The sequence below is a fragment of the Rhododendron vialii genome, chromosome 6a (genome assembly GCF_030253575.1).
Source record: "Rhododendron vialii isolate Sample 1 chromosome 6a, ASM3025357v1".
NCBI classification, from domain to species: domain Eukaryota; kingdom Viridiplantae; phylum Streptophyta; class Magnoliopsida; order Ericales; family Ericaceae; genus Rhododendron; species Rhododendron vialii.
The window spans coordinates 30883083-30902652 of NC_080562.1; the positions used below are offsets into that span (position 1 = coordinate 30883083).

The 19570-nt window shown below is 39.8% G+C and overlaps 2 protein-coding genes across 2 annotated transcripts; both read right to left on the minus strand.

Annotated features, from left to right (window-relative positions):
- Window positions 1-324: 324 nt before the first annotated feature.
- LOC131328977 (protein ACCELERATED CELL DEATH 6-like) lies at window positions 325-5991 on the minus strand. Its single transcript, XM_058361980.1, has 4 exons — window positions 5818-5991; window positions 3843-4544; window positions 1942-2477; window positions 325-1433 (listed from the first exon to the last, which is right to left on the minus strand). The coding sequence occupies exons 2-4, from the start codon at window positions 4498-4500 to the stop codon at window positions 795-797; spliced, it is 1833 nt and encodes a 610-aa protein (XP_058217963.1). The 5' UTR covers window positions 4501-4544; window positions 5818-5991; the 3' UTR covers window positions 325-794.
- Window positions 5992-11918: 5927 nt separating this feature from the next.
- Window positions 11919-17098, minus strand: LOC131328979 (protein ACCELERATED CELL DEATH 6-like). Its single transcript, XM_058361983.1, has 3 exons — window positions 16397-17098; window positions 13831-14366; window positions 11919-12932 (listed from the first exon to the last, which is right to left on the minus strand). The coding sequence occupies exons 1-3, from the start codon at window positions 17076-17078 to the stop codon at window positions 12291-12293; spliced, it is 1860 nt and encodes a 619-aa protein (XP_058217966.1). The 5' UTR covers window positions 17079-17098; the 3' UTR covers window positions 11919-12290.
- Window positions 17099-19570: the final 2472 nt, after the last annotated feature.

The window sequence follows — 19570 nt, forward strand, 5'->3', positions numbered from 1 at the left end:
CGCTGCTATTCGTAGCCCTTTATTTTCTCTCATAGCCCGTTAAAAATTTTCAATTATACTCGACAGTTAGTTACCGAAATTAAGATATATTTTCAGCATCCAATTACCGAAATATAATATTTTTTTCAACAGCTATTTACCGAAAATGTATGTTCGGTAGTTGTTTACCGAAAGTTAAACATATTTTCGACATGTAGTTACCGAAATATAATCTTATTTTCAACAGCTATTTACCGAAATGTTATGTATGATTTTCAACAACCATTTACCAAAATGTAGTGGACTATGAGAGAAAATAAAGGGTTGCGAATAACAGCGGCCAAATTCAAAGAAGCACCATATCTTATTTGACAACATGTACAATGTCTTCGATCTCCACGACTGTCATTATTACACATCTACATGCTCCTTTTCCTTCTACTTCACACACAAGTACTAGCAATAACAATGATCCTTTTACACAACTCCCCATCAAACCCATGCACCCAAGGAGTCTAAAACTCTCCCGAGACTTCATTCTACTGAAGTGTCTTTGCGCCAGCCACATACCATCGGACCAACATTTCATTGGTCCCAACAAACTTATTCCACAACCTAGATTATTCACAAGAGAAATAACACAAGGCCAGGTTGTACATAAATAAACGTCGAAATCTCCCCCGTCCTTCTGCCTCAAGTTCCTTCTCTACTGCACCATCAGCTGTTGAACACTGATTCTGCGGGGGAGAAGAAATTTGAAACAAAAGGATGGGATAGATTACGGACAGAGGACCCTGTGCCACGAACGAACCTCCTTAGGCTTCCTTTTCATCACGGTCGGTGTAGCTTCCAAATGCATAGAGTAGGAGACGAAAAGAAAAGTATGACAGTCGGCGACAGATACCGCAGTTGGATGAACCCAAAAAGCAGAGGGGCACAAAGAGTAATGCGAGCACGATAAGAACGTTGGTGCCCATGACCAGGATAATATTTCCAAGCCAATGGAGTTTGCTCACCACAAGGTAGACACCAGCCATGAAAGCTATGGACATCATGGCAAGTGCAATACCGAGAAGTGGCACCGCCAATTTCAAGGCAACACGCATCGAACTGAGGTCACCCAACTGTGCCCATATGAGTGTGACAGTGACTATGATGGAGCTGTACATAGCTACGGTATCGCAAATCACGAATTCCTGAAACTTCACTTTTGCTAGCATGGTTGCCATGCCTTGGTCCGGGTTGGAATTGTTGTAGCCACCAGGGACAGTGAAACCAGCGGTGAAAGTTACAGCTGCGACTAGTGTTGCCACCAGTAGAACAACATTGACCTTGTCCTTGTAATTTTCTAGCTCGGAATTTTGCCCAGCACTTGAGGGTTTTTTAGTTTTGGAAACATTTGCGTGTGGAGATCGCGGAGCACCAGCTACTCTCAGGGCCATCCAGGTCAGCCGCTGCACAGTATAAAGTGTAATTTTCTACGTAGCAATCTTACATCCACAAAAACCAAATACAAAAAAGAGCAAATAACAGTCACCACGCACTATCCCTGTTAGGGGTGGCTCAAGGGAATTGGAGGTCGACAATCCAAGATAGGCCATTTCACATTCGATCAAATTTGTTGTATAACTCCAAATCGAAGTCATTTTTCTAGCTTTCTGAGATGCAAGATTATTAGACACTATGAGATCATTAGGCCCTATGAGATCGTTAAGCTCCTTTGCAAGGACTTACCATCTTTGTTGACTTTGAAATGTTTCTGCTGTTTTGGGACCTGTTTTCTAATTGGGTACCTTTTTGCCATGTGTCAGTTATAACATAAATCAAATCTATGCAAATTTGGGAGCCATTCAAAATTTGGCCTAGAAAGGAAAATCTTTATTTGCTTTCCTATAGACCAAAGCTCATTAAGGTGTTCTGGGCATTTGTAATATTTTCAGCATACTTGCATATAGAACATACCTTTCGAAATGATGCCATTCTTTCCATATATTCCTCAGCAATGTCCAGCGCTGTTAACCCGTCGTCGTTTCCAAGCTCTAGGATGACTCTCTCATCCCCTGTTAGAGCCCTAACAATCCTCGGATGCCCACAAATGGTGGCGACATGTAAAGGCGTGTTTCCTTCATCATCCTTCTCATTTAACAGTTTCTCCAGCTCAGGCATTTTGAGCATAGAACTAACTGTTTTGTCATTTCCACTCTTGGCTGCGACATGAAAGATATTCTGACCTTGTAAAGTGAGCAGTTCCCTTGAATCAGGGCAGTGCTGGAGCATCCCTTGGATTATGTCGACATGGCCTTTGCTCGTTGCTGTGTGAACAGGAAAGAGACCGTATTTGTCCCTTTGGTAAGCGGCAGCGCAAAAATTGTTTAGCAAGAACTTGACCCCTTCAAGAAAACCTATAGATGCAGAAAAGTGAAGTGCATTTCTCCCCTCCTCATCACATCTCAAGTGGAAGGAGGACTGGTCCTTTTCCCACAATACCCTTAGGACATCTGAGTATTGTTCTCAAAGAAAGCTAGTGTTAGGACTTCAGACTAACAACAAAAATGTTTTCAATGAAGGCGAAGCCAAGGATGTAAATTCGAAACCATTTCAGAGGGAAAAAGACAGATCTCCAGTTAGCAAATAGGACAAGAATTGCAAAATCCAACTCAAGTATGCATAGAATATTTTGCATCGCGTGACCATCCTTGTTGATGTGTGTTATCATTTCTGGAAAAAGGGATAATTGTGTTTGATGCTTTAAAACTTCTTACTCAAGGTTGGTACGGGACCACCATTTGTCCATTTCTACAAGCTATATTTCAAAATACTAGCTTACTTGACCTGTCTTCTTCACTTAGAGTGACTTCGATGTAGTGATGTAAGCACATACGTACAACGCTAAAATCAGGTAGGGGACAAACCAATGCAAGGGGATGAACCCAAGTCCAATTTACAGATACGTATGCAAGGAATTTGCTCCACCTAATGTAGATGGAATATGGACTATCAGAGAGACAAAATTGGTAGATGATTAAAAGGATGAGTATTTTCCATTAGCAGCTGAAATAAACAAAGGCGACCGAGTCAACTTTCTGTGTATTCTTTTTCCAAATGACTTTCTGAGTATTCTCAGATAGGATGTAAAAAGTTACCCTGAAAAGTGACAACGCAAATGCATTAGTTGGTTTTTCTCGCTTACAAGTGTGGCACAAAATAAAAATGATATCAGCTCCTAATCAAAATCTAGCATGAGAATATGAAGGTTTTTCCGAGTAACATTTTTTTTTCCTCTTTGTTATCTCATATCGTGAATTTATTCCCAAACAGGATAATTAACTACCCTATCACCTGGGTCAAAAAGAGCATTACTACTATATTACAACCTCTAAAAAGATGTCCAAAATGGAAAAAAGATGAAAAGAGAACAAAATTATATTCCATAAAACACACACAGTGGCGGAGCCAGAATTTCGATTTAAGAGGGGCCGAAGAAAGACTCAAATTTTCATTCGAAAAAGTAGTTTTTATACTAATTTTATTTTGTGTTTTGGACTTTTCGTATAATACACATGCAGATTATTTTGGGTCAATATGTATGTGAAGTTGTTTTGTTTTTTCTTCAAGTAACTAAATACAAGTACTTATTACTTATCTATGAAAGTAATTCTCAGAATTTCAGAAGTCGATGTAAATTTATTTGAATTTAACATAGATTAAATCATATATTAAAAAATACTAATATAATGATTATACCAAAATTCTATATCATATTAATTTCTAAAAAGTGGGGGGGGGGGGACTGGCCCCACAACAGCTCCGCCCCTGCACACACATATAGAGAAGGATGGAGCATTTCATGTAGAATTAGTTACCTATGTTCTTTCCAAGGATAGCAGCATGAACTGCTGACTTGTTTCTGAAACTCCCTTCGACACTACAATTCCCAACAGGATTATCCATAAGCAGCTTAACAAGGTCAACATAACCAGCTTCTGCTGCCAGATACAGCACAGACTTCCCTTCCTTATTAACCGAATACCATGCGCTTGGATTCTTATTGATAAGAATCCAAGCCACCTTCGGATGACGATGCCCTAAAGCCTCATGCAATGCAGTATTACCCTCTTCATTCACCAATTCCAAAGCACCTTCTCTCCAATCACAATTGATCAGTAGCGTGACAAGCAACGAGTCACCTGCTCTTGCTGCGATGTGAAGTGGAGTGTCGCCTTTAGAGTTTTTTTCAGCAACATAGAATGGTAAGTCCTTGCAAAGGAGCTTAACGATCTCATAGTGTCTAGAGCCTGTTGCAATATGAAGAACTGTGTTTTTCTGAGGACCTAGTTGGACACAGCCGGCTGATGAGTAATATTGCCTATCTAGTGTGCCATTTTCCATCGCTTTTATGAATTCAAGAATATCACCTTCTGTAGTTGCTCTGTACAGTTCGGGGTCCATGGACTCTGCCGTCCCATAGCTCTCCTCTTCCTCTCGCTCCTCCAACAAAGCTGGATTTTTGGGTACCGACATTTCTCAATGACTCGCTTCTCTCAGTCTCACAGTTGCGTTGCAATCTATATATAAAAAAGACTCTCATGCATGTCTTTTTACGCCAATTTTGCTATCAGTGACTAGATTGCTTGCCCCATTCAATTTATATATTCTCTTTAAACAAATGTACTTTTCTTATTTTTCTAGTCTTATGTATGGGCTCAACTACCTTTGCTGGTCTTTTAAAATGTAAAATTACGTTGAATCTTGAATATGAGTCCAAATGCCAAGAAAGCATGTTGGAAAAGTTTTGGACTACAGAAGGAAACTATGACAAGCAATGTACCTGTTGGCCTCTTTAATAGAACTAAGGCAATAATCTTGACAACTACTACATGGGAAAAATCCAGGATCCTTCATGAACCTCTCAAGTTCTATGGAGACAATATTTTTTGAAGGTTATACCATAAAAAAGTATCAAGACAAGAATATACTTAAGAGTATCCATTACTAAGAGACATCTAAACTAATGTGCTTGTCTTTTAGCTACTAAAACTAATCTGTTTGATGAAAGAAATGACATAGTCAACTGAGGCGTCCACGGCCTTTTCGGGTTACCTGGGGGCGGCTGGAACAGCATAAAAGTAAGCATGCATTTTCCTATGTTATGAAAGCAGAGTTATCTTTTGTTAATACACAAACAAGACATGTTCCTTGATGCTTCCCCTTCCACTGAAACAATGAAAAGGATTTTTTAATATCAAATTTTTACATCATATTCAATTCTGTTCTTTTGTGGCCCTTAAAGATCGCACATGGTTGGTGAACCAGTTGCTTTGACACTCTACGCTATTTCTATTACCAAAAAGGCTAAACTGAGCCTTCAAATAGCCTTTCTGTGGAGTTATTTGAGTTAGAGAAGGGATCTTCTAAAGATTCCATTTACACAGAGATATCTTAATCCTAGCACCTCTGAAAAAAGAAAAATGCCAACTCCGTGTGAAAAGGAGGTGAAATCAAATTTTAAGATAAAAGATGTGATCATCGCCTTCACAAATGAAAGAAAGTCCCATTAATCATCACCTTCACAAATGCTTCGTTCTCAAGTATCTATCTGACAAACAGCTCGGAGGGTGGTTGAGCTTAGTGCTGACCGCCAATTAGGAAATGATTCAAGACTAAATTCAATATGATCTACATTTTCCACCTCAAACAGGACTCCAGACTTCGAGTTGATAGTGGGAATTCAATTGAAGTGCTGAGAGGGGTTGAGCTTTTAGTTTTCTACTATTCACTGCACGTATCGACCAAATGCTACTAATGACAAATCATCATGATAATGGATAACTTGCTCACCTCAGTCTGTGGATCAAGAATTGGTTGATGCATCAACCACAGCCTACTCTCCAAAACTGAGCGGGGCATGGAAACTTAACAAGTAAAAAGCCAATGTGCTCCATACACTCCCACTGTCCCATGGAATATACGACCCCAACACCGAAAAGTCCTGTTAACCACATCAAACAGAACCCTCATTCCATATTTGATGAAAAAGTACCCTTCAAAGAAACGTGCTAAAAATAGAGAAAAACAGCGTTACAAAAAAAAATAAAAATGTCTGTGAGTGTTTAGTTATATTGGAAGGGGGGACTGACTCTTTCAGTATAGAGTTGAATTCATTTGTTTTCTTTCCCTTCTCATTACTGAAAGGGCCTGTAACAGTGTAAGAATTATTTTTAGTCTTGTGTTCATTCCAAAGAACACAAAATATACAAAACAAGCAAATTAGAAACACAAAATAGCACTCTCCCTAAATGTATTTGATGTTTCATTCATATCATCTATCTAGGATAGTTGAACAAAATGAATGAAAGAAAATCAAAATCCTGCGAGGGATTTTAAACCAACCACTGGGATTCATATGAGACATAGTCGGTTATCGGACTAACAGCCCATTTTGATTGAATGATCTGGTAAGAAAAGCAAATGACGCGGCGGAATTCACGAGAGACTAGTTAGCGTACTAGTCCAAACGAGATAAACAACTCGTCGCAACGAGCAATTCTTGCGCACAAGAAAGAAAGAGAAAATCTCTGAATATTATTGATAAAAGTTATAAAAGTTTTAATAATTGAATAGGTTACAGCCCTTTTTATAAGACTCTAACCCTAGAAATCCTACTGTAAAAGAAATAATAAATCATGCCAAAACAAGCGGCATTAAATAAAAGATATTTCCTAATTAATTAAAATAAAATCCTAATTCTTGTAGACCAAGAATCCTAATAAAGGCAGAAATCAAAATCAAACTGAATACGGAAAGTTAATAATTCTAACCTAAATGAAAATATTCCTAGCTAAAATCTTATTCTAAAACAATAAAAATAAAATACAAAAACTCTCCATTTTTGTCCTACATCAGTCTCCTTTTCTTCAAAAGAACTCGTCATCGAGTTCTCATTAGAAACTTGCCATCTGCCTTTCCAAATAAATAAATATTTGGAATACTTCAACTTCTCGCTCGTCTTCCAATAAAAGTACACTCGCCAAGATAGTTTTTTTGCACACTTCAATTGATTGACAATTTTCACAATACGAGAATTGAGTGAAAACTCAAACTGCTCCAACCCAAGAAAATCAATAAATTGAACGTCATGCAGAAATTCCAATTTCTCTTTATGTTGATCCATAGCAGAATTAATTGGTACATCATGTATGAATGATGTAGCATTAAGAGATCTTGTACCAAATTCACCATTGGGACCACTCATACTTCCGTGTGGCTCACAAGGCTCAATATTAGGGAAGACATCATCATGTCGAGAAATTATAGGTCCTGATTTATGACTTTCCTCTTCCTTTGGTTCTCGTACTTGATACAATGTTGCGATATTTTCATCCTTGCTTGCAATTACCTCATTGGTTGCACCTCCATCTAAATCCAACCGATGTTCGAGCATAGGGGCACTCAAACATTCCTCTTTGCCACCAACTTCTTCATCACCAGCTTCTTCTTCGTCACCAAGTTCAATCCGATCTCCCTCCTCTTTTGCAACTTCTTCAACATCTTTGACAATAATGGTTATATTCTGTTGCTTTGGCCCATATTTTTCCTTCAGTAATTCCTCATAGTTCCAGGGCAAAAATCTCTCCACCAAAAGTTTTTTAATTCTCGACCATGCATGAATTCGACGCTTGCCCAATCGATCTCTTGACGATTGTAATTTTAACCACCATTGTAGCGCCAGGCCCGTAAGCTTCAATAATAAAAACCTCCACCTTTGTTCAAAAGGAGTTTTCGTATACTCAAAAAAATCATCAATGTCCAATATCCAATCCAAACGATCTTCAAAAAATTCAAGACCACTAAATTTTGGCAACTTATTGTAATACCTGAAATTTGTTTGTCGCTTTATCGACTGATAATCATCATGGCCCTCGAATAACTCGCCTTCAAATTCATTCCTACTATCGTAGTGATAATAAGAATATCCTCCGGAGACGTTTTGGTGAATAGGTTGGTTGCGGGCAAATCCCTCAACGCGGTTCCTATTCTGGTTAAGAGGTTGGCGATGGGCAAATCCCAACGCGCGATCCTTCTCAACCCTTTCTGGCCTTTGGCGAATTTGTAGAGTCAACCCATGCAGTAAATCACGGATCTCTGCAAACTGAGTGCGAGTATCTTGACGGATTTCGGCTAACTGAGTGCTTCGATCCTGCATTTGTGTTCGGGTATCCTCCATCATTTTCCTTAGGTCAGCACGCCCACGACCAACGTCAATGGGTGTGTCTTCAACTTTGTTTGGTGACATCGAACCAGGCAAAGCCTTGCTCTGATACCACTTGACGCGGCGGAATTCACGAGAGACTAGTTAGCGTACTAGTCCAAACGAGATAAACAACTCGTCGCAACGAGCAATTCTTGCGCACAAGAAAGAAAGAGAAAATCTCTGAATATTATTGATAAAAGTTATAAAAGTTTTAATAATTGAATAGGTTACAGCCCTTTTTATAAGACTCTAACCCTAGAAATCCTACTGTAAAAGAAATAATAAATCATGCCAAAACAAGCGGCATTAAATAAAAGATATTTCCTAATTAATTAAAATAAAATCCTAATTCTTGTAGACCAAGAATCCTAATAAAGGCAGAAATCAAAATCAAACTGAATACGGAAAGTTAATAATTCTAACCTAAATGAAAATATTCCTAGCTAAAATCTTATTCTAAAACAATAAAAATAAAATACAAAAACTCTCCATTTTTGTCTTACATCAGTAAAGAAAGCTCATTTGGAGGAGCTTGGCAGTAGTGCCGAGTGGCCGATCCAGCCGTTCATCTTGGCATGGACCGGCCGCTCAGCACCACTGCCAAGCACCCCCGCTTGTCAGCATCTCCCATTCCCATTTTTTGGTGACCATGTGATGGTCATCATTTGCATTGGTAAAATGGGATCCACATGACAAATAGGGCGCATATTACTCATACTACATCAGCGACACACCACCAGATGGTAGGGTCACCAAATTATTAGTGTTGAAATTTCTAATCAAATCACACATTCATTTGGATAGATTGATTTGGTAAGAAAAACGATATTTTTTGATTGGTTCCTTTTCCTTTCTTTGATAAGATTTGGTAAGAAATGATTTCCCTTTCACATCACACACTTTCTCACCATCCGAAGGCACATTAAAGAATTTCAGACCCACAAAATAGGTTATGCTATAGCAGAGTAATTGGGGAATCAAAAGACGAGAACATAAAAAAAAGAAGAAAAAAAGGACAAGAAATTAAAAGAGGACAAGATGGGTTTTGTTGTACCTCAAATACTCCTAGTATTATTTTAGCTGTTTCTTCCTCTTTGATGCAATAACAATTGATAGATATCTTGGGGCTTAAGAAGTCACGAAGTGAGATAAGCATCTTCGTCACTCATCAGGGATACGCGAATTCGGTCGGAAGGCAGTGCGAAACTATGAACTGTTTGTCTTATTGGTACGAGTGGAGTATTATTTAGTAGCAGTATCTGTTAATTTTGGGAGGCAAGATCCGCTGTGCGACTGTGCCGAAAATTCTCGTGACTCGGTGCCCAGTGCCGAGGGTTTTCCGGCCATTGAATTTAAAAAGTAAAAAAAAAAAAATTATACAATTTAACGGCCAGAAAATCTCTCGGCACAGAGTCACAGAATTTTCCAGGATAAAAGGGATCGGACCCCAGTTTATCCATTTACCTGGTGCCACGAACTTTCACGTAGTTTCACAGTTATACCCTTCACTTAAAATATTTTTCGAACTTTCACGTAGTTTCACAGTTATACCCTTCACTTAAATTTTTTTTTTTTATAACCGTATGTCCGAGTGAGCTCTTTGACTAATTCCGAAGAGCTTTTCCTCGCACTCTTTTCAGTTTTCACAATTCGATTCCCCCTTTTTTTTTCTCAATACAAACCGATTTCTCTCTCTTCCTCTCCTTTGCTTCTCTGGCTGTACTCTTAATTAAAACTACTTCCTGGACGATCGTCGAGGAGATGGCTATTACTGTTCTCAGATGTGGATCGACCAGCCTCTTAATATACACTGCCAGCCAGTTTGTTTGAACATGTGTGGATGTTAAGTCGCACGTCCAACAAATAAAAAAAATGATTGAATTTTAATATGAAATTAAATTAATACAGAGTTTTGGGTATGTCATACCCCTCTTGTCTTTCAATTTTTGGAAATTAATACAAACCGGCATAGTAAACTAAGAAAGCCAGACAATGAGAAAGTGCATCTCTTGAAAGGATGTCGGCACACTTGTTGCTCTCCCGCATGACGTGATTAAGCAGCAGCGCTCCCAACTGGCGGAGAAGGTTGCAAGAGCAAATAACATGAAGGTGGTGGTGACTACGGTTATAGTCTCGTGTAGAAGGTTGAGAACATGAATAGCATCCACTTCAATAATCACTCTGTTGATTTGCTTTTCAATTAGGAGGTTGAGGATGTTGAAAGTATAAATAATAAAGTTGTCTCTCTTTCTAACAGCTCAAGTTTTTAAATGAGTTGGTGGTTAACAATCTAATAGAGGCCCTGTTGAAGAGCCATCATTTCAGCCGCTAGGCTTGAAGCTAAGCCCAGATTGGATGAGAACCCAGTTATCCAATTACCATTCCAATCACGTTCAATTCCGCCAGCACAAGCTTCCGAAATTGTGGTGCAATCATTACCTGTCTACCTTCAGTGTCGAGCTTAAACCAGCCATTCGGGGGTGGTGTCCATCCTAACGAGACAATTGAGGGACGGTTTCTGTTGTGGGGAATTTTTGGTTGAATCAAGAATTTCCATTCAAATGCCTTTCCTGTTATGGTGTTGAGGAAAGTGGTAGGGTGGGCATGTTTAAGGAGCATGTTGTTCCTTTGAAGCCAAATATGAACAAAGAGTAAGAGGAAAAAGGACACACCATGGAACTCCAGAGCTATGGATGATATGGGTCAAGCAGTTAATTTTAATCCACATTGATCAATGTCGGAATGGAAAGTTGGAAGGAGAAGGGATGGGACAGAGAGGGAATCTCAGTGCTTTGCAGCCACTGGACAATCCCTGAGGCAGTGAAGAGCAAATTCTTCAAAGAGATGGCAGCAGGGGCAAACGTTGGAGTTGAAGATATTTGTGGAGCAAGGTATCAGGAGTGTTCAGCCTCTGATGAATGGAAGCCAGATAAAGTGTTGGATTCTCGGATTTGAGGAAATACGCCACGCCCACCTCCAATCGGTAAGGGGTCTAGATAAGGGGAATGGTTTAGAAGTAAGATAAGCTGAGGAGTTGGACAATTTACCCGAACAAGAAGGTTTCCAGAAGAGGCTATCGGGAGAGTGAGCATTGAGAGATAGTGCATTGGATGGTGCTAGGAAAAACGAAGGAGGCAACACTAAAGTTCCACTCATTGTTGATCTAACAGTCCCTGACGGAGAGTTTGTGGTCAGAGGGGAGAAGCAGGCCTGCAATAAGGCTCCTAAGTGTTCCCGTTTCAAGCCAGCGATCAAACCAAAAGGAAGTAGAGGTCCCATCTCCAACACGGAGCCTGGTGTTATCCGTGAAGATAGGAAGTGCTTTGGAAGCGGCCCGAATAGTTGTGGATGGGCGAGAATGCTTAAAGGAATTGATGTTGTACTTGCTTCTCAAAACTCTAGCCCAAAGGGCTTTGTCATTGGTTTGCTGCTCAAAGGTAGTGTAGTCAGTCAATGCAATATGTCATGGGGAAATGATTTTAACATTCCCCTGTTATCTATTGGCACACCTCTTTTTTTTTGTTTTTATTCAAGTGATAATACCAATTTGCCCTTCAAATGGAAAAAGTGTTTCAGGAGGAAAGGGTAATCTAGTCATTTCACCTGAGTAAAAAAACAAAAAAGGGAGTGCAAATAGATAAAAGGAGAATGTGAAAATCATTCCCCCATGTCATGGCACTAAAATAAATAGTCGTGGCATTAACGTACGCCACCCTTTGCACGTAAGTATTACAACAATAATAGTGGTCTCTATTTATACAAAAATCCCCATCAAGCCAATGAGCCCAAGGAATCTAAAGACTCCCGAGACTTCTTTCTATCTCCAATTCCACAACTAGATTACACACAAGACTAATAACACAAGGCTAAGTTACATAAATGATCGACTGTCCAAATCTCCCCCCTACTTCTATCTCAAATTCCTTCTCTACCACACGATCTGCTTTTCGACACTGACCGTGCGGTGGGGAAGAGATTCGAAGCAAAAGGACGAGATAGATCAGGGACAGAGGATCCTGCGACATGGATGGACTTCGTTAATCTTCATGGATGGACTTCGTTAATCTTCATTTTCATCACGTTCGGTATTGCTTCCAAATGCATATAGTAGGAGAAGAAACGGAAAGCATGAGAGTCGGCGAAAGATGCGGCAGTTGGATGAACCCAAAAAGCAGAGGGGCATAAAGAGTGCTGCAAGCACGATAAGAACGTTGGAGCCCATAACCAGCATAACATTTCCAAGCCAATTATTGAGTTCGCTCACCACAAGGTAAACACCCGCCATGAAAGCTATGGACATCATGGCAAGTGCAATCGCCAGAAGTGGCACCGCCAATTTCAAGGCAACGTGCATCGAACTGGTATCACCCAGCTGTGCCCATATGAGTGTGACAGTGACTATGATGGAGCTGTACATAGCTACGGTATCACAAATCACGAATTCCTGAAACTTCACTTTTGCTAGCATGGTTGCCATGCCTAGGTTCGGGTTGGAATTGTTGTAGCCACCAGGGACAGTGAAACCAGCGGTGAAAGTTACAGCCGCGACTAGTGTTGCCACCAGTAGAACTACATTGACCTTGTCCTTGTAATTTTCTATTTCGGAATTTTGCCCAGCACTTGAGGTTTTCTCAGTTTTGGAAAAATCAGTGTGCAGAGATCGCGGTGCACCAGCAACTCTCAAGGCCATCCATGTCAGTCGCTGCAAAATATAACGATGGTGATTTTACTCCAGAAACAGTCACGACTTGTGACACACTCCCACCATCAGGGCAGGCTCAACGGAATTGAAGCCAACAATCTAAGATAGGCCTTTTCACTTTTGCTACAATTCTTGCAAACTTCCTCTTCGAAGTTCTTTTTCTAGCTTTTTGTGATGCAAATCAATATGTAGATACTAGTAACAGTTTTTATACAATTTACCGTAAAGGGCGGTAAAGCTATTCCATTTTATCTTCTTTTTTGACTAGGGAAAAGTTTATTCTATTTTCGGCCTTCTTCTCTAATTGGGTCCCTTCAGTGTATAATCCATTTCCAAACTACAGTACCACATACTAAGTCTATACAAAATTGGGATCCGCTTGAAATTAGGGCCTAAAGCACAAGCTTTAACATAGAGTAAGCCTACCCACCGTTGGACCCGGTGGCGGAGTCAGGAATTTCATTCAAATGGGGCAACTCTTTACAATCAACCAATGATCATTCTTGCAATTCCGCAATTGATTGTTCGACTTTTATTTTGAAAAGCTAGAAAATGAATTGGATGGACTAAACATGTCAAACAAAGTAACAATTTGCAATTTGCCTCCTTGAAACAAGCATTTAATTCTTTAAGGCGTCCATTGATTTGGTTGAAAATATGCAACGGTAAGCTCTATGCCCAAAATTTCCAATTTCTCTAACATTTTTGAGTAAGAGTACCCAAAAAAAAAGTACAGGGGATAAAATACCAGGGGGGCACGTGACCCCCCCCCCCCCCCGGGCCTATGCTTGCTTCGCCCTTGGTTGGACCCAAACTCATGGAAGTGTTCTACGCACTTTTATGCATTTGGTTTCTGCGCATTTGTTATATCTTCAGCGTACTTGTATATAGAACATACCTTCTGAAAGGATGCCCTTATTTCCATATATTCCTCAGCAATGTCCAGCGCTGTTAATCCATCGTTGTTTCCGAGCTCTAGGTCGACCCGCTCATCCCATGTTAGAGCTCTAACAATCCTTGGATGCCCACAAATGGTGGCAACATGTAAAGGCGTATTTCCATCATCATCCTTCTCATTTAAGAGTTTTTCCAGCTCTGGTAGTTTGAGCATAGAACTAACTGCTTTGTCATTTCCACTCTTGGCTGCAACATGAAAGACATTCTGACCTTGCAAAGTGAGCAATTCCCTTGAATCGGGGCAATGCTGGAGCATCCCTTGGATTATGTCAACATGGCCTTTGCTCGACGCTGTGTGAATAGGAAAGAGACCGCGTTTGTCCCTTTGGTAAGCGGCAGCACAGAATTTGCTTAGCAGGAAATTGACCCCTTCAAGAAAACCTATAGATGCAGAAAAGTGAAGTGAATTTCTCCCCTCCTCGTCACATCTCAAGTGGAAGGAGGACTGGTCCTTTTCCCACAATATTCTTAGGACATCTGTGTATATTTGTGAAAGAAAGGTAGAGTTAGGACCGAAACAAGATGTTGCCAATGAAGGTAAAGTCAAGGATGCAATTTAGAAATCATTTAAGAGGGAAAAAAGGCAGATTTCCAGCTAGAAGATAGGAAAAGAAAATGCAAAATGCAACAAGTATGCATAAAATATTTTGCATTGACGATCATTTGTGACGTGTGTGATCAATTTTGGGAAAGGATAGTTGTATTTGATGCTTTAAAACTTCTTCCTCAAGCTTGAAATAGGAGAACCATTTCTACAAGTTTTATTTCAAAATACGAGCTTTACGAACAATACCATTTCTACAAGTTATATTTTGGTAGATGCCTCAATGCAAGAGTGTCTTCTATCATTTATGAGGGAAGGTGGAACTGGCCTAGGTTGAGAAACTCAGTTATCCAGGAGATTCTGAACTTAACTCCTCTGGATTTGGTTCCCCATTTTGATGAGGAGGACAAGGTAATTTGGCTTCCTTCTAAGTCTGGGATGTACACCTCCAAAACAGCTTGGGAGGCTATTAGAACTCCGAGACCAACTGTGTTCCCTGGGCTCATCTGGTGTGGTTCCCTCACAAGATAGATTGGCTGCTTGGGGTGTTATTGTGGAAGACAGTTGTGTTCTTCGGTCTGATGGTTTGAGTCATGTTAAAGGATCCAACTCTCATGTTAAAGGATCCAACTCAATACCAATTGGCAATGAGTGAGGAGGCCGCCTAGGCTCATATACTAGTTTTGGAGGAGATAATTAACCGATGTGGGACAAACTTCAACAAAACCCTGCACGTGCGACCCACTACAAACAACGGTGCACTTATTGCACAAACGACGGGGAACAAATACTCTGAAACTCTAGCTCTGATACCATGTTAAAGCATTCAACTCAATACGAATTGACAATGATTGGAGAGGCCACCCAAGCTCATATACTAGTTTTGGAAAAAATAATTAACCGATGTGGGACAAACTCCAACAAGTCCCATAAACACCTTTTCTTTGAGTGCCACCTCTTGTCCTCTATGTTGAGATACTTTATGCAAAAGTGTTGGTATAGCAATGCTCCTATGTAGTGGGATATTATCCTGGATTGGATGTCTGGCCATGCAAGGGGTAAATCAAACTCTAATATTGTTCTCAGGCTTGTGTTTTCAACCATTGTTTACCACCTATGGAGGGAGAGGAATAGCAGGGGTTTTCAGCATATGAGAAGGCCTGTTGAAGCTGTCATTTTGGCCATTGAAGGAGATATTAGGGCAGGCCTCATGGGATGGAAGAAGTTGCCTTGCACTGCAGAAATACTAGGCTATGTGCTATCTGGAATCTTCCCAGTAAATGTCTGATTCATTAGTTTTAGCGTATTAGGCCTGTCTTTCATTGTATTCTTTCTATAGGCTTTCAAGGATCCTCCCTTGGCCTTTTTTTTCTTGGTAGTGTTCTTTAATGCAGAATTAGTTTAGCCAAAATATATATATATTCGAACAGGGCGATTCCGGGGATCCATAAAAAAACCTCTAAAAAAACCTTCCAAATCTTAATTTCATAGTTTCCGATCAAATTTTGATGATCCGAGCCGCTCAATGTGTTCAAAACGTGATTTTAAGGGTGCAATTGGTAAAAAAAATAACCGGAAGGGCTTGATTTGAGCAGTTTTTCATTGAATCGTTAAATAAAGTTCAATAAAAAACTGTTCGGATGAATCTTCCCGGTCATTTTTTTGCTGATTTTCCATGGGTACCCTTAAAATCATGTTCTGATTACATTGAGCGGCTCGGATCATCACAATTCGATCGGAAACTTGGGAGAGTGTTTTTAGAGATTTTTTTAAGAGTCTCCGGAACCGGCCCGATATTTTTGAACGAGATATATTTTCTGAGGGGGGGGGGGGGGGGGGGGGGGGGGGGGGGGTTAACAAGAAAACAGAACAGGAATATAATTTCACACACGGATCAAAAAGAAAAAAGAATATAATTTCACACACACACATAGAGGGATGGAACACATAATTCGTTAATTACCTATGTTCTTTCCAAGGAGAGCAGCATGAACTGCTGACTTGTTTCTGAACCTCCCTTCGACACTGCAATTCGCAACAGGATTATCCACAAGCAGCATAGCAAGGTCAACAAAACCAGCCTCTGCTGCCAGATACAGCACAGACTTCCCTTCCTTATTAACCGAGTATGATGTGTTTGGGTTCCTATCAATAAGAATCCTAGCCACCTTCTCATGACGATGCCCTAACGCCTCATGCAATGCAGTATTACCCTCTTCATTCTCCAATTCCAGAACACCTCCTCTCAAAGCACAACTGGTAAGTAGAGTGACAAGCAACAAGTCACCTGCTCTTGCTGCAATGTGGAGTGGAGTGTCGCCTTTAGAGTTCTTTTCAGCAACATAGAATGGTAAGTCCTTGCAAAGGAGCTTAACGATCTCGTAGTGTCCACAGCTTGTTGCAATATGCAGAACTGTGTTTTTCTGAGGACCTAGTTGGACACAGCCGGCCAATGAGTGATATTGCCTATCTAGTGTGCCATGTTCCATCGCTTTTATGAAATCAAGAATATCACCCTCTGTAGTTGCTCTGTACAGTTCGGGGTCCATGGACTCGGCCGTCCCATAGCTCTCCTCTTCCTCTTCCTCTTCCTCTTCCTCTCCCTCTCCCTCCTCTGCCAAACCAGGATTTTTGGGCACTGACATTTTCTCAAATGATTCACTTATCCGAATCTTACGTTTATATTTCAAATCTATAGAAAAAAAAGACTTTCTTGCGTGTCTTCCTTCCGTTCAACTTGCTAACACTGACTAGATTGCTTGCCTGAGTAAACATCTGCTCCTTTAAAAAAAGAAACTTTCTTATCTTTCTATCCTTATCTATGGGCCCAAGTAATTGCTAGTCTTTTAGAATGGTAAAATCAACTTGAATCTGGAGTATGAGTCCAAATTCTGGTTTTGGACTTTCGAAGGAAACCATGACAAGCAATGTTCCTGTCGGCCTCTTTGATATAGCTAACAAATACTCCAACAGCTAGTACAGTATATGATTATGTGATTGGATTACAGAGATATTGGATCTTTCATGACCCCCTCAAGTCTTGTGGAGATAATATTTTTTGCTGGTTATACCATAAAAAAAGTGCCAAGACAAGAATATACTCGAGTATCTACTGAGAAACATCTAAAGTACAAGGTGTTTGTCCAAAGAAAAGGGCATAGTCAATAGACACGTATGGCCGCTTTGGTGATTACTTGGATGCGGCTAGAAAAGGAAGTTTACAATGGGTCATATTGAAATGTCATTCGTTTACAATGAATGGCCCCTTCTTCTGTTAAAATTAGGTTTTGCACTTAGAGATTTTTTGACACGCGATCTCCTCCTCCTCTCCTCTCTCTCTCTCTCTCTCTCTCTCTCTCTCTCTCTCTCTCTGATATGGATCGAAACCCTAAAACCCAGAAGATCGAATCCCTAGAAATTTGGGTTTGGAGAAGGAGAAAAAAGATGAGTGGGGGAGGAGATGAGATGGGCGATGAGTTTGTAGCTGAATCACGGTTTGGAGATGGGAGATGGGTTTGTAAATGAGAGAGAGAAAGAGAGAGAGAGGTAGAGAGAGAATTAGGGTTGACTGATGGAGTAGCAGAGTTTTAAGGGGTATAAATACAGTTACCTCTTTTCCGTCCAAAATGTTAGACATTTCTTAATTAATTTAGACGGAGCAAGTGTAGTTGATGGAGAATGAAAGTTGAGGGGGCGAGGATGACAAATTTTTTAGTTGAGGAGGTGATGTCGATAAAACATGATGGTTGATGGGGTATCCTTGGAATTAAGACCATATTCACTTCCTTATTTTTCTGGCTAATTATCTCACTCAAAGACTCCTCACAGGAAATGGTGAACCAGTTATACCTTTATGCTAAATTCAGTCTCCAAATAGCGTTTCTGCAGAGTTTTTCCGGTTAAATAAGGGTTCCTCAAAAGATTCCATTTACACCCAGATAGTATCTCATAGGTACCATTATTTCTTGGTTGTGTTTTGCTTTCTTTAAATTTTGTTAAGCTAAAGGGGTAATTTCTTCAAATTATCGTCTGATTTCAGCACATTTGGTTTTGGCAACCAACGTGTTATTCACATGCATAGGCAAATTTAGCCCAAATTTTACTAACTATATGAGAAGGGTGAGGGAAGAGGATTTGACAATAATAGGATGAATTTGGGAAATTGGGAGTGGTGTGTGTGATTTTTTTCCCCATGATTTTTGCTCTGTTTAGGCATTAGATACTCTCTCTAGGCATAAATATAGTAGTTATACTCTTTTTTCCCATAAGTATGTATCAAGTTGTTTTAAAGAAAATAGAGAATTTGCAATGATTTTGTAGGTCGATGGCGTTCAAAGGCTAGCTAAGGGTAATGTTGGCATTTTTATTTGTCAATCACCCATTTCCGATCGGTGCTTTTTGTTAGAAAAAGTAAGGAAGGCCAGTGCTATTTCAAAAATCTTAGAGGTTTCTATATTTATCAGAAACCTCAGGGGAGGTCGGTGAAATTTACACTAAAAAATATGGAGACTACATGATTTTTTTACTACATCAATTTGATAGTGTATCTATTGCACTAGTTCAACATAATGTGCATGATTGCGGATAAAAATAAATAAATAAATAATGTGCATGATTTCAACACAATAAATACTTAGAATATAGTTGTATAAGTACAATAGGCGAAAAGTATTCAATAGAAAGATTCTTCCGTCTATTAAGAAAATCATGAATAATTGTACAATACAAAATTTTTAGAATCATCAAGAGTGGATATAACATGTTTAGTGTACATAAAATCACCACCAAACTCCAATGTAGGACACAAATATTATTGGTTTTCAACTTGAAAATTATTACAGTAAGTTTGAACTTTGAACAGTAGAGTTTGAGTTTTGGATAAAAAAACATTAACATTATCTACTTTGGCTTTGAACCATTTTATATCTACGGATATATTACTAATGACACAATTAAATCGGGCTTCCACGGGCTAAATTCTTCAGGCAGGGGTGGGCTTCGGGTAGGGTTAGGCTTCGAAAACCTCGAGCCCAAGCCTTGCCCATTGAGATTGGGTGGACTTGAGGCTGGGTTAAATCTCAACGGGTTCGGGTGAGCTTTAGGTCATTGAGCCAAATTTACAACCGTAGGTAACATG